This window comes from Rissa tridactyla, chromosome 2 (assembly GCF_028500815.1).
Source record: "Rissa tridactyla isolate bRisTri1 chromosome 2, bRisTri1.patW.cur.20221130, whole genome shotgun sequence".
Lineage (NCBI taxonomy): Eukaryota > Metazoa > Chordata > Aves > Charadriiformes > Laridae > Rissa > Rissa tridactyla.
Window position 1 is genome coordinate 10,872,712 of NC_071467.1, and position 13,586 is coordinate 10,886,297.

General features: G+C 37.0%; 1 protein-coding gene across 3 annotated transcripts in view; it reads left to right on the top strand.

Moving 5' to 3' along the window:
- Positions 1-13,377, top strand: part of CYRIB (CYFIP related Rac1 interactor B) — a 98,501-nt gene extending 85,124 nt beyond the window's left edge. For all 3 annotated transcript variants that reach the window (XM_054190824.1, XM_054190826.1, XM_054190825.1), the window contains 9 exons: positions 2,371-2,492; positions 4,184-4,289; positions 5,304-5,440; positions 6,066-6,143; positions 6,245-6,361; positions 7,440-7,519; positions 8,676-8,802; positions 9,614-9,684; positions 12,483-13,377. In XM_054190824.1, the coding sequence (XP_054046799.1) occupies positions 2,371-2,492; positions 4,184-4,289; positions 5,304-5,440; positions 6,066-6,143; positions 6,245-6,361; positions 7,440-7,519; positions 8,676-8,802; positions 9,614-9,684; positions 12,483-12,546 (902 nt within the window). In that variant the 3' untranslated portion in view covers positions 12,547-13,377. The remainder of the gene's footprint in view (positions 1-2,370; positions 2,493-4,183; positions 4,290-5,303; positions 5,441-6,065; positions 6,144-6,244; positions 6,362-7,439; positions 7,520-8,675; positions 8,803-9,613; positions 9,685-12,482) is intronic.
- The last annotated feature ends 209 nt before the right edge of the window (positions 13,378-13,586 follow it).

Consider the following 13,586-nt stretch of genomic DNA (forward strand, 5'->3'; position numbering starts at 1 on the left):
TTAGATTTACTTTTTAAATGTGAGCTCTTTTCTAGGTGCAGAAGAGTTACAGATGGGACAAATCAGGTTTACACCTTTCTTCTGTTGGAGAGGACTAGGTGCACTGAAATGAAATACGTACCAAAAGCAATAATCCAGTGCCTACTGGATTTTAAAACATGTATATTCATAAGTCTCTTATAATCAAAACAAAAAAAGCAAAAAAACACCCCACCAACATGAATTAATTCTAAACCATTTTTTTAGATTCCCCGGAACATTTTTAGGGTAATAAAACACGATAGTTGGCTGATTACATCTTAAGTGGAACAGACTAACAGAGGTGTAGGGGCTGGCGACTTGCATAGCCAGCTGTTCAGTGAAGACCACGTAATTTGTATCTAGAAGACGATTTTCACCTCTAAACTCAGAAGGTCATAGTACACTACATCTGTTCTGTTAGTCAGTGTGTTTTGAAGGGAGGAGGAGGAGGAGTTCTCCTGGGCCCTTCTGCTGTTCCACCCCCCCCCCTCAGCCCCATGTTAAAAAAATGAACTCTCCTTGCTAGAGAAGGTAAAGAAAAAATGGCATGAAAAATTGAATAGGCAAGAGATGTGCTCAGTGTGAGACAATCCAAGTGGCAAGTCTTGACTGCATTATTTAACAACGCGATCTGTTATGCTACAGAGCTTCATGTTTTAGTCTGTACTTCACTATAGCATTTCATGTTTGTGCATGAACTGCTGCCAGTCAACTGGTGCTTACCTGTCTGCTCTTTTCCCTCATTTTTTTTGTCTTCATTTCTTATAGCAGTCTTCAGCAGCTTTCAAAATTATGAATGTGACCTTTGTGATGATCTGAAAAGCACTGGCACTTTTACTCGATGCCTAATCAACATGGTGCTCTTAAACTTTTTTCTTTTTTAAAAAAAAGGAGTGACCAGCTTTTTTTTTTTTTTTTAACCCATGCTAATTCTTGATGGTTCTCAAAATATCACAGTTAAACTGTTGCAAGGTCTATATTTAGGCATATTTGCTAATAACACCCACTCTCTATGCATTAAACCGTAAAAATAAGTATTATGCAAAAATTACAGCAAAATCCAGATGGGCAATGCATGTGAAACTTAATTTTTCCTAACACAAACTTCATTTTCTAATTTTTTTTGCCTAGTGTGTAACACTAGGATATTGTGATTATTGTTTTTTTCTTTTTAATGTAAGTATGTACCAAACTACCATCGCTGTTGGTGGGAGTTATACATACGGATCATAGAAAGACATTTTCCAGACTCCTTAAGCTGCGCAAAATCATGAGGATGTATTGTCCATAGATAGTTTTTGTTCGTCCCTATAAAAAAGATCTATTGTTAATACCCTGACTTTTGGCATTGGAAATCTTGGATTAAAATATACTGATATTTCTTTCATAACATATTTTGCCCACGTAAACAGAGAAGTGTGGGGTTTTTTTCTGTAAGAGTTTCAGAAGCAGCTTCAGTAACTAACTAATATTTTTTTTTTTATATTGGTCTAAAAGGAACTAACCTTATAGCTTCCATCAGAACTTTAAAAGAAAAACTGATCTCGTATTGGGTAAACCAGGTCTGGGATATTTGTAGTAGGTGATTATTTTTAAAGGTTAAAACCTTTTGTTGATTCTTCTCAAAACATACTTCTCATTGGATGACATTTCATGAAACCTGTATGTGTAGTGCTTCTGAAATTAATATCAAATATAGTTTTGTCAAGTCGTTAGCTAATTATAAAAAAAGCTGAGAGACAACATATATCCTTAAAGAGGGGGGAGAGAAAAAAAGACAGCAAGTTTACGCTGGATCTTTTTGTTCTTAACTCCGATTTTGCAATTAGTACAATAAAGAATATGTTTTGAGAATTAAATATATTTAAAAGTAAAAGATACAGCTTCTTTCCCAACCAGTAAAAGGAGAGGCAGGAAAGATGGAAAATAATCTGATGCAATGTTTCTAGATAAAGAGAGATGAACACCTCCTGTAATACCTGTGGTGAGCGTGTCTTTTGCGTGCTTACCTACGTCTCTTCCATTGAGCTTGTACTGCGCTCTAAGGTGAGATCGATACAATAGTTATAAAGATGACTTCTCAGGTTTTCTTCTCCTACTCAATTTTAAATAAGTCAGGAAGGATGGATTCCGGGTGAATTTTTGGGATGCTAAATGAATCTAAAAGACTACTAAAATAAATGCAATTACTTTCTTGGAGTTCCTTATACGCTGTAGTAACTCTTCAGAAAAGGAAAATTCTTGATGAGTTGCTGCATGACGAATTTGTCCCGTAGGTGATGGTGTGCCTATTGAATTCCATATTGTTGTTAAAAAAAAAATATATATTTAATATGTTCTACTGTTTAGATGCCCAACCTACAGAATCTGAAAAGGAAATTTATAATCAGGTGAATGTAGTGTTAAAGGATGCAGAAGGAATACTGGAAGACTTGCAGTCATATAGAGGAGCTGGCCATGAAATACGAGAGGTGAGCTAGAGCGTTATGATTGTGCACAACCTGTGGTTGTTCATTGTCTGATCCTAACCAAATGCTGCTGGATTTTAACTTTGCTTGCAGGAGCTGTTTTGGCAGAGCATGTTATCTATTAAAATTGCTGTCTTGAATTTCTGCTCTGGAATGTTCCTTTTTAACAGTGAAACAGATGTCGCTTGTTTCAGTAATATTAATGCACATGTGTAATAGCAAATGATGCTTCTCAAACTCTTTATGGAATTGTTGCTATTGATTTTTCTTTATATTCCCACATAAGCTCTTACTGAGTTAGTGGTGAATTTGGAGAGAGTGTGGCGTGACTACAATGCAATATTGAGTGGTGTCGACATCTTTTTTTTTGTACGCTAATTGGAGAAGTCTGATGTGTGATAATCCTAACACAAAAGACATCTCATTTTCATTCCTTTTAATTGGCTTTTATTTACTAAAGTAGGTGTTTGGAGCAGAAGCAAAGTTTCTTTACAGCATGCCACTCCATTTTTCATTTACCTTTAAGAAAGGGTGGAATAAATACTCTCTCAACTCCCTTCCCTTCTTCCTCAGATGCAGCAATGGGGTTACTTTGGTCCTAAAGTGAGGAGTTACTGTAGCATACTCTTAAGAAATCCTAGTACATAGGAGGGGTCTCTGCTCACTCACTCTAGGTGAATTTGAGATACTCAGAGCCATTCAGCTTTAAAGTACCACGAGTTTTTATTCAGTCTCTGTTGAATTCATAAAGTAGGTTTTAGGAAGGTAACTGCATCACATAAAACCCTTAGGAGGGGAGATAGCTTATTTGTTCTTCAAGGAAGGAGCATGTTCAGGGAGAGGCCTCTGCAACGAAGCCTGCAGCTCCCATGGAGAAAGAAGAGAGATGCTCCTGAGGAGGAGGTAGACATCTCAGAAAGGAAACTTCCCATGGACCAGAGAGGAGTGTGCTGCAGCTCACAGCCCAGGGTTGGCTAAAACAGTTTTTGGAATCAAGGAGCTGACTGTGAAGGTGCAGCAGGAGAGTTACGAGCATTTTTATTTCTGTTTTCTTTGTAATTTTCAGTTGGTAAGTGGTATAGTTTCTATCTTAAAAGCCTGGAGAGACTGAATTTAAGGTTTTATCTGTCTGGGAAGCTTACTGTAAAGGCAAGGTCTGTGCATATATACCTCAAAACTGTGGTATATACCATGTCTTGGTGGTGCTTTATGTTGTTGGTTAGGCTTAAATGTTCCTGCTGTAATATTTAGCTTGAATTTCACAGCAAATTAGTTTGATTTTGTTTTTTTCTTTACAAATTCAGAAATTGGTGATAAATAGCAACATTAGGATGAGTCTTTGATCGCTAAACTTTTTGCTTGGAGGTACTCCAATGAAGTTGTTGATTTTAATTAACTAGGTCTGGTTATGTAAATTTTCTTATTTGATTAGCTTTATTTTTAACAATTTCTTTACACTTTCTTCAAGTTGTTTTCATGTTCAGGATACTTATTGTTCAACACAGGTATTTAGGGCTTTTTGGAACAGACATGGGTTAGTACAGGCTTGTCTCTTAACTGGAAGCTTCTCAGTAGGTAGAATTTTTAATTACTAGTTCCTCAAACAATTGCCCAGCATAGATTTTATATTTTTCAATACTGTATCAGTTATTCTTATCTAAGTATATTTATTTCCTCTCTTTCTCTAATTTAAGGCAATACAGCATCCCAATGATGAGAAGCTGCAAGAGAAGGCATGGGGTGCAGTCGTTCCACTAGTAGGCAAACTAAAGAAATTCTATGAATTTTCTCAAAGACTAGGTAAGTGGAATGGTATTAACTCGGGGGGGGTTGTCTTCATTTTTAGTAAATTTGGCATATTCAGATGTGATCACATCTGGGTCAAGGTCTTGTTAGATCCTATTTATATCTGCATACTACCTTCTTGCATGTGAAAGCAAACCTGCTTCGGTGGATACCCGGAGGAGAGAGAGAATGTGGGCATAGTTGTCGTCCTCTTTCTCTACCCTCTTTAGTAACTCTGGAAAGCACCAACCAGCAGATTGTTTTGAAAATTAGCAGACTAATTTGTCGGGACTGAATTCTGATAATGTTTCTGATACCAAGAGTAATGAAAAGTGACTATATTATTCCTCCCCCCCAAACACTAGAAATAATTTGGTCTATGGAAACGTTTGGTCTTGGTTTATGCAGGTGCCTTCATGCCTCTTACAGCATCAGTCAAGTTGGATTTGTGTCTAAGCTGATAAAACCTATTAGAATTGATTTGTTTTATCACAAACTACTTGTTGTTACCTCGCTTTCAGGCAGTTACTAGCATAGCTCATGAAGAAAAGGTATTTGTGGTTCAAAAAATAGAAGCTTTTTGCAGGCAAGTTCTGCTTTGTTAAAGAGGTGAGGTATTTTTCTCAAGAAAATGAGTAGGAAGTTGGATTATAAGTTTATCGTAGAAACAAATAGAACTTCTGCTGATAGGTGTGTACCTCTTGAATTCTGTGTTATCTTAAACACTACAGTCTGCTAATACGCATGATTGAAATATATTTTACACAACCGTTCCAGACAAAGCTTGAATAAAAACTTTTTAGTATGTCTTTTCATGGCTGTCAGTGCTGATCAGACCTAGTCTTTACAGCAGTTTGTAAGCAAATGTGATAAGTGGCACATAGAAGTGATTCATCAAGCCCCTTTATTATTAATTACCATATACTTTGGCAGATGGATGATTCAGGTCTAGCATGCAGAATATCAGTCAGCAGAGATACAAAAAGCAGGTGCAGTTGTATGTTGCAAAATACTCTCCTCTCATTTAAGAGGCAGGATTGCGAGGTCTGTTGGGAGCCCTGACGAGCACTCCGTATTCACCAACGCAACACCTGGAGCGAGAGCAGGCTCTTGCTAAGCAGTTTGCAGAAATTCTTCACTTTACACTCCGCTTTGATGAGCTCAAGGTAAGAACTTGTAATTTTATACACACAATGGCTAGCAAAAAGAAAAGTTTACTGAAGCAAGGCGGGTTGTGTTCTGTTGTAGAATACAGCATGTAGTAGATAACTCGGGTATCTACTGTGCTCGGTTTGTTCATGTGACCTAGAGTTAGATTAAACTAGAAAGCAGATGAAATATCATATTAGCTTTAGGCACTTGTTATGTTTCAGTTCATATTAATCATGTTTCTTCAGCTGAATTTGGCATACCTCTTGGGATAATGCTGCTGCTGCTGCTTTTAGTATGTGCACATCCATAGTCCAGCTATTTTCTTGCTAAGAAGCAAAGAACTAAGCTGAAATGATATTAATTTACTAGCTTGATCCTTGGAGTCAAACTAGCAGAGCCATTTTCTTTCAACCTACTAATCTCAAACTCCTGTTTGGGAGACTGCTCCTTCTCTTGTTAGATCTTGTTCTGAAAAATCAGAGAATTTAACCAGAAAGTTTTATGTTCTACATATCGCTTCTCAACATGTGACAGGCCTTTTTACTTCAGAAGGCTCTCAGTATTATATTTCATGAAAACTTGTTCTTATCTTTTTCTTAAGGAGTTTGTCACAACTTTTTTGCTTCTGTATCTCTGTAGATGACAAATCCTGCTATACAGAATGACTTCAGCTACTATAGAAGAACTCTGAGCCGTATGAGGATTAACAATGTCCCAGTAGGTAACCCTTAGATGAAATGAAATGTGATCTTATACTACCACAGATCTTTTCTCATGTACAGAACACTTACGTTCTTTTTTTCCTTTGATTTTTATAGGCAGAGGGAGAAAATGAAGTAAATAATGAGTTGGCAAACAGAATGTCTTTATTTTATGCTGAAGCAACGCCAATGTTGAAAACCTTAAGTGATGCTACAACAAAGTTTGTGTCAGAGGTAAGAATATAAATTTATGCCTTGGATAGTGTACTTCAAAGCACTGCAGGGCCAGAAATCACATTAGAACACAAAACTATTCCATTAGGCTTCATCTGGAATCTAGAAATTAAACTTTTTTTTTTTGGAGCCTTAAGAAACATGAAACATCTTTCTCAGATGCCATAGAGGTTAGGGTGAGTTCAGCTGGCCACCTTGTGGATGTGTCGCAGAAAGTTAATGGATAGCATTACAACACTGGCAGCGATAGCTTTCCCCAAGGAGGGAGGTGGGAGAGGTGGTGCATTTCGGTGGTGGTTTACAGCAGAAACTTCAGAAAATTGAAAGGGAAACAGATTCATTCTCTGTGCTTGAAATAGGGAAGGGAATTGAAATTTGTAGCTTCCTTTTCTCCTTTCCAAGATGCTTTTGTTCTGCTGTGTGAAGTCAAGTATACTTAGGTTATTGCAGAAGAGGGGAGGAACCTGAACTGGAAAAGTATTCCAACATTTGGACGTATCCCTATTTATCCATCACTACCTAAATAAATATTAGTCACTGCAAATATTGTGCTTGACTTCTGATAACCGTGATGATTTCTGTCTTACATGCAAAGAATGCACGCTATTTTATAATAAAAAAAATTGCACGTTACATGATTAATACAAAGAGACATTTGTCTTTTAATATTTTTTCCTAACTTCTGCTTTGCACTTAAAATGCCTTGAGAAAAATGGCTTCTTATTTTACGTTTTAAGTCTTACTATTGTGCAGATGCATGTATTTGGCTGCAGAAATTTCTGTCTTTAAAGAGCAGGTCAGATGATACCTTTAAAACTTCCAAAAGTCGAAAGTGTTAATGGTGTATTTCTTTAACTACAAAAATGTAAGCAAAACTCATATGGTAAACTCTGCACTGTAAGTCGCTAAACTTTATTGTGACACTTTTAAAATCCAGTGTGAGGTTACCCAGTTGCCATAGTTGTGTTGATGTTTTTAATTCCTCTGCATTCCCATGCCGGCAGATCACTGATTCGATTTAGCTTTTGTAGTATAATATTTCACAATAATTGAATTGGAAACTGTTTATCTTCTGCAGAATAAAAATTTACCGATAGAGAATACTACAGATTGCTTAAGCACCATGGCTAGTGTGTGCAGGGTCATGCTGGAAACCCCGTGAGTATAAACAGTGTCTGTATTGTCTATTGAATCATCTCCCTCTTTAAGACATGACTTGTGATGCGTAAGGTGAAAGAAATATAATGGGGTAATTAGGAGCTATGGTGTTTTCTTTTTACCAGCTTAACTATTTACCTTGACACGAAACTAACTTGTCTCATTTTGCTGGCCATGCAAATCATGCGGTCTACTTTTCTGAACATATTAATATTTAAAAATAGAATGGCTATGAAAGCTAGACAACCTCTTGGCACTCTTTATAAATGGTTTTCTCATACATAATTCAGGAAAATACACTATTTGAGCATGATTGCCTAGAGCCTCCTGAAAGAGAGGTTATGGGCCATGCGTTGGATGGTACCTCCTTGCAAGTTGGCTTGGCCAATGGCTGTAACAAAATTCCAGCGCCCCTGTCTGGGGAATTATGAGATGACTTTTAGGCATGAAGGCAGTCTATTGTCTGCTGCAAGTTTGAGAGGCGCTGGGAGTATGAACAAAAAGTCAAACTAAACTGTGGGGGTTTTATCTGTTTCTTCTGGGATCCAAATAGTTTCCCATTTGTAAAATTACTCAGGCATGAGGCATGTCTTAGTTAACTAAGTTTCTGCCCAAATACCACAGTGCGTTTGTTTTGGAGCACATTGAGCTCCAAACACTTATATTCTTATCCTACTTAGGAATGATCTGTCCCATTCAAGAAGGTAGTTAAGCATTTTTCATTAAGCTTGGGGTTTTTTTTGCCTTTTTGTTTTTTCCCCGAGTCAGAAGCTTGGTTTGCGTGTGTATTAGAGGATGGCAGGGAAAAGGGTAGGAAGCATTGAAAGCAAAGTTAGTATGTATTGTTTTAATATTTTTTTTTTTTAAAAAATTCAAATGCCTGAAAAGGTATAGGAGCAGGGCGCTATTTTAGACTTGAGAATCTTTGTTAGTCTCCAGATGACTCTTTCTAAGCAGTGGCCTGACTTACATGCAGGTTATTGAAAAGAAAAAGAAAAGTCTCAAAAGTCTGTGGGTTGGTGGATTTTGTGGGTTTTTGTTTGTTTTGGTTTTTTTCTCTGAGGGTTTATAGTAGGATTTTTCTCTCTAATCTTATTTCGGGCATTACTAGTCATCTTATGTTTGATTAATAATAATCTGTGTTTTTAAATTACAGTGAATATAGAAGCAGGTTTACAAATGAGGAAACAGTATCATTCTGTCTGAGGGTAATGGTGGGTGTCATCATACTCTATGACCACGTGCATCCGGTGGGCGCTTTTGCCAAAACTTCAAAAATCGATGTAAGTTTATTGTTACTAAATAATCTTTTGAGTATTTATATTGTGCGTAGGCTCCTTTTCTGTCCTCCGGGTTCTGGTAGCAGATGTACGCTTTCCATTGATGCTAAATGGGTAGTGGTAACTGTTAGCAAACCATATGCATAAGTAGTGAGAAATACAAACTAAGCCTTCAGCAACATAAATGGTCATTGTTAGGTCATGAAAAATTTGTCTTGATGGAATTCAGACGGTGTCTTGAAATACTTGTGAACAGCGGTTGCGTTGAAAGATCCAAATCGGAATGACTGGAAATAACAATGGCATCTAGCTTGTTCCTCACCATCTGGTGAAGAGCTAGGTTCTGGGTTCACCACCCACCGGTCTTCACCTCTCTGCTGTTGTTTGGTAGTAAGTCTATGGAATACGTGCTGTTACTCTGTGCTGCTTCGTGGTGGTTTCAAATGGACTGTTATCCCATTGTATTAGCGACAGAGGTTGTCATTATTTCAGTGGCTGAATGTAATAATTCTTAATGGATTTATGATAAACAAAGAAATTTTTTTGCTTGTTTACAGTTTGTTTTAAGGTCAGTAGAGCTGGATATCGAAGTTGCATTGTCTAAAGCCATGCAGATTATTAAGTAGCTAAGCCATTCTGCCACAGGAAACTGGAATACTGAAAGCTTAATTCCTTTCTAATATCAAGAGAATGTGTTTACACTGCTGCAATTTTTAAATATTCTTTTTCTTTCTCTGACAGAGTATAAAACACTTTTGTAAACTTAGAAGGTATTAGCGTGAAAAAAACCTGTATTTTTTTTTTTAACTCCTAGATGAAAGGATGCATCAAAGTTCTTAAAGACCAGCCTCCTAACAGTGTAGAAGGCCTTCTAAATGCTCTCAGGTACTCTTACTCTTTTATTTGAAATACTTTTATGTGAATTTTCATAAATTGTCCAGGGCGTTTCCTTCAGCAGCAGGGCATTCAGTTAGTGGTGCAGGTGAAAGGTGAGCGTGGTTATTGCAGGCTGCTTTTCCAGTGCATTTTGAGAGAGGGATGGGGGAAGAAGCCACTGTGTTTTAAAGGCTGGGTTGGAAACTTGCAGTTGTTCATTCAAAGATAACTTTCTGCGTACTTTTAACTGCATGCAGGCTAAGAATGGGTCTTACCCCTTTTGTGTGACAGAGTAGACATTGTACCTGAAGTTAAAATTCATGACAAAGTGTAATACACATGGTAAAAGCTAACTAGAAGTTAACTGTGATCACATCTACTGACTGACCTACCAAACCAGCAGCTGCAGCATCTGCACTGGCTTCTGCCAGTTTACCAAAGAAATGGCTGGATTAGTTTGCATTGGCCGTATCCTCAGTTGTCTGTGGCTTGACCACAGCTTGGTGATTTTATTTATTAAAAATAGAATATAAGAGTAGTTTAATGTGATTTTCTTTTGTTTGTTGCGCAGATAGTTTCAGCCATGTAAGACAGGGTTTTTTTGGTATGTAACTAGAAATTGTTCCTCTTTAACAAAGTATTTACAGGGAGGTACTTAAGGCGAGAGTCTCAGTGTTTTTTGCTGTAGAATAGACGAGACAAGATATTGCCACGTTAATTGGAGAAGTAAAGAAAAATTAATAATTCTGTACACAAACCTAAAACCTGCTAATTTGGGTCATAAAGCTGTATCTGTAGTCAGGAACACATTCTTTGTGTGGGTGTCCAGCATCAGAGGAGTGTCAAGAAGTGCCAAAACGTGATAGGCGGATGGAGGCTTCGTTCTTGTCCTTACATGAAAAAGTATTATATTACTTTGGTAACAATTAACTGTAGCTGTGTTTTGTTATTCATACGCTCACTTTGAAATGTGGAAGTTTTAGTTTGTCTTGCCTGAAAGTGTTGCAGTTATACATTGTTTTTCTTATTTGTAATGAAACTACTTTAACTTCATTTGCCCTCTTTTTTGTGTTAAGGTGTGGTAAGTGAACTAATATGGTATTATGAGTGGTTTCACTTGCAAAGTTTTTTTCAGATTATTAACTAAAGGGAAAAAATATCTGGGGTTAATTTGAGACTTCCTGTGGGTATTTTCATGCCTAAATCCCGTTGTTGTTCATCTCTGACCTCCTGTATGTGATCAGTCTTTGAGATGGTGATAGGAAAAACAAAAGCTTCCTGAGGGGAAAATGCTACATTAGCATTTATTTTCTGACTAATTTATTGTGATGGCAGCTGCAAATGAACATTGTTCTCTGCTGGTGCCCCGTTTTTCCCCATCGTGGTTGACACTTAGTAAAGTACATGGAAAACGTAGTTCAGGTTCTCAATTTGTTGTGCCTTATTTTGTGGTTAGTCGTGTATAAATTCGGTCTGTGCTGTCGTGCTGTGACCTTCCAGCACACCAGCCCTTTTCATGCCTACATACTTTAACAGTCCTGGTTTCATATGTTCAATTACTCGATTGGGTAGGATATTTAAATATTTTAAAATCACTTTTGGAATTGTTAGGAAGCGATGCAGAGGTGAACTGCCATGTGCGTGCACGGTGAAAGCAGATTCAAGGTGATGTCATGGGAAATTGATGTCATGAGAAATTAAGTCAAAATCTTAAGTCTTTGATTCTGAAGGAGTGTTAGAAGCTATCATGTTTTCTCAAGAGATAGATAATGTCTTAAAAGCAAATGGAAGGTGGTATGGGTTTTGGAGGGACATCAGCTGTTTATAATTTGAATTTCATAAAATATTGTAATCACGTTCAGCTTTTTCACATGGGAAGAATACCAAGTGCAATAACTTTCTGGGATTTTAGAAAACCTTATGCCTCTTGTTTGTGGAGAGTATAAATTATCAAAATGTGTTGAAATCTATATTGATATTAATTTCCAAAACAAGTCATATATTCTTCAAGTGAACAACTAAAATGTCACTGCAGTTGGGGATAACAATGGAAGTGCTAATTTAACATGTTAAATTTAAATTATAGAATAAGTTTTTTCCTTACTTTTAAATTAGTCAGGGAAGGAAGATTGAGGCAAATGAATCATACAAAGAAGCCAGCACTGAGGATATACAGTATTTTCTTTTAAAATAAGAGATGACTTAAGTTTTTTGTAGTGATTTAAAAATGTGCTAATGTTCTAGAGAATTTTGAAGGGGGTGGTGTCAATAAACACATGGACGTACTCTTTAGTTTTAGCAGCACTGTTAACTTAGCTGAACAGGAAATTAGGTTGAAAAGCGATTAAATCCAGTCTCATCTGGGGGATCTTAGAAAGGTTTGGTCACTGGAAGTTCTGGAGAAAAGTTTCTGAAGCTGTGTTTCATTTGAAGGTGTTTCCTACGGACAGAGATCTCAGAGTTAGTGATAATTACCTATCCCGTGTGAGTGATTACCTATCACAACATGAGTTTACGGTGAAATAGCCCGTGAGCAGGAAAGCCAGCGTCCAGCTGAGGCTTATTTTGAAGGCCCTTTGGTTCAAGGCTGTTGGGTTATAGTTCTGGTTGATAGTAGCATTTTCTGATCGGAACGTCTGACTTACGTACTTGGTAACTGGAGTGGGTGATGATCAGTGGCTGAGGGTTTAGCTCTGCTATGGTCAGGTTGAGCCATAAACAAAGAAATTAACGTATTTACCAAGCCGAAGTAAAATATAAAATAGCATCTATGCTCTTCTCAACTTGATTTTTATTTCTGTGTTTAGGTACACAACAAAGCATTTGAATGATGAGACTACCTCCAAGCAAATTAAATCCATGTTGCAATAACAGTTACCTGGAATTCACACCTGCTGTAGACAGACAGTATTCTGCAATGACTGAGATGCACAGATTATTTTTTTTTTTTAGTGATTGCAACTACTATCTCGTTCATTCTTGCTTTTTATTTTCTCTCTTCCTGTTTACCCTGTTTTTTTTTAATCACTTTCTTGTTCTTAAGTAAGCTCAGACTTCTTTTCTGTGCCAAATCAATGAAAATTATCAATTCTGGAAAGTATTTCTACTTTTCAGAATAGCCATCTTAAGTGGCAGCTAATTATGCGTTGCATTTGGATTTCTCTGTACTGGGGAAAGATTTGTGACTTGAACTAAATATTTTTAAACTTGTGGTTTTTTCTTTTTTTGAAAAACTAATATTTAATATTGCTTCTTCTGCATGGCAAGACTGCCTACTTCTGCTATTTAAAAATCCCTTGATGACTTCATTTTCTATTGCAGCTTATTTTCATGTGCAACCATGAGGAAACTAAAAGCAGATTTGTTTAAATTAACTGTGTTTGTACAAAATGGTACCCAACACAAAGGTTTTTTTAAATGAGTAAAAACTGTTTTGTTTAAAAGTTACGTTTGCATTTTGACTCTTTTTTGTAAGGATGTATGTTGTATGTTTAACCTTTAATAACTAACGTTAAACTGTGGTGTGTGCGTAGCAAAATTACGTATGCATGTTCATGTCAAATGATTGGCTGTGGATAAGATAATAAAATCGGCTTTCATTTTTCTAAGTGTGGTTTGATTTACCAGTATTTTGAGTGAGATGTCTTCGTGCTCTTTGGATTTTTACAAAAAAATAAATTTATAAATTTTATATAGTGAAAACTCTGCTGTTTCATTACCAGTAACCACTAGTCTAATCCACTGATTTAAGCCTGGCGTGTTTCAGGGTTCTTGCGCTCCGCTCTGTGCTGCTTCCCTGTCCCCAGAAATGTCACTTAGACGGGATTTGAGGGGATGAACTGTTGTCCAGTCCATGTAGATCCCAGTGGACGTGCTGAAGAACCTGCGTCTTGGCAGGGGGAAATAGCTCA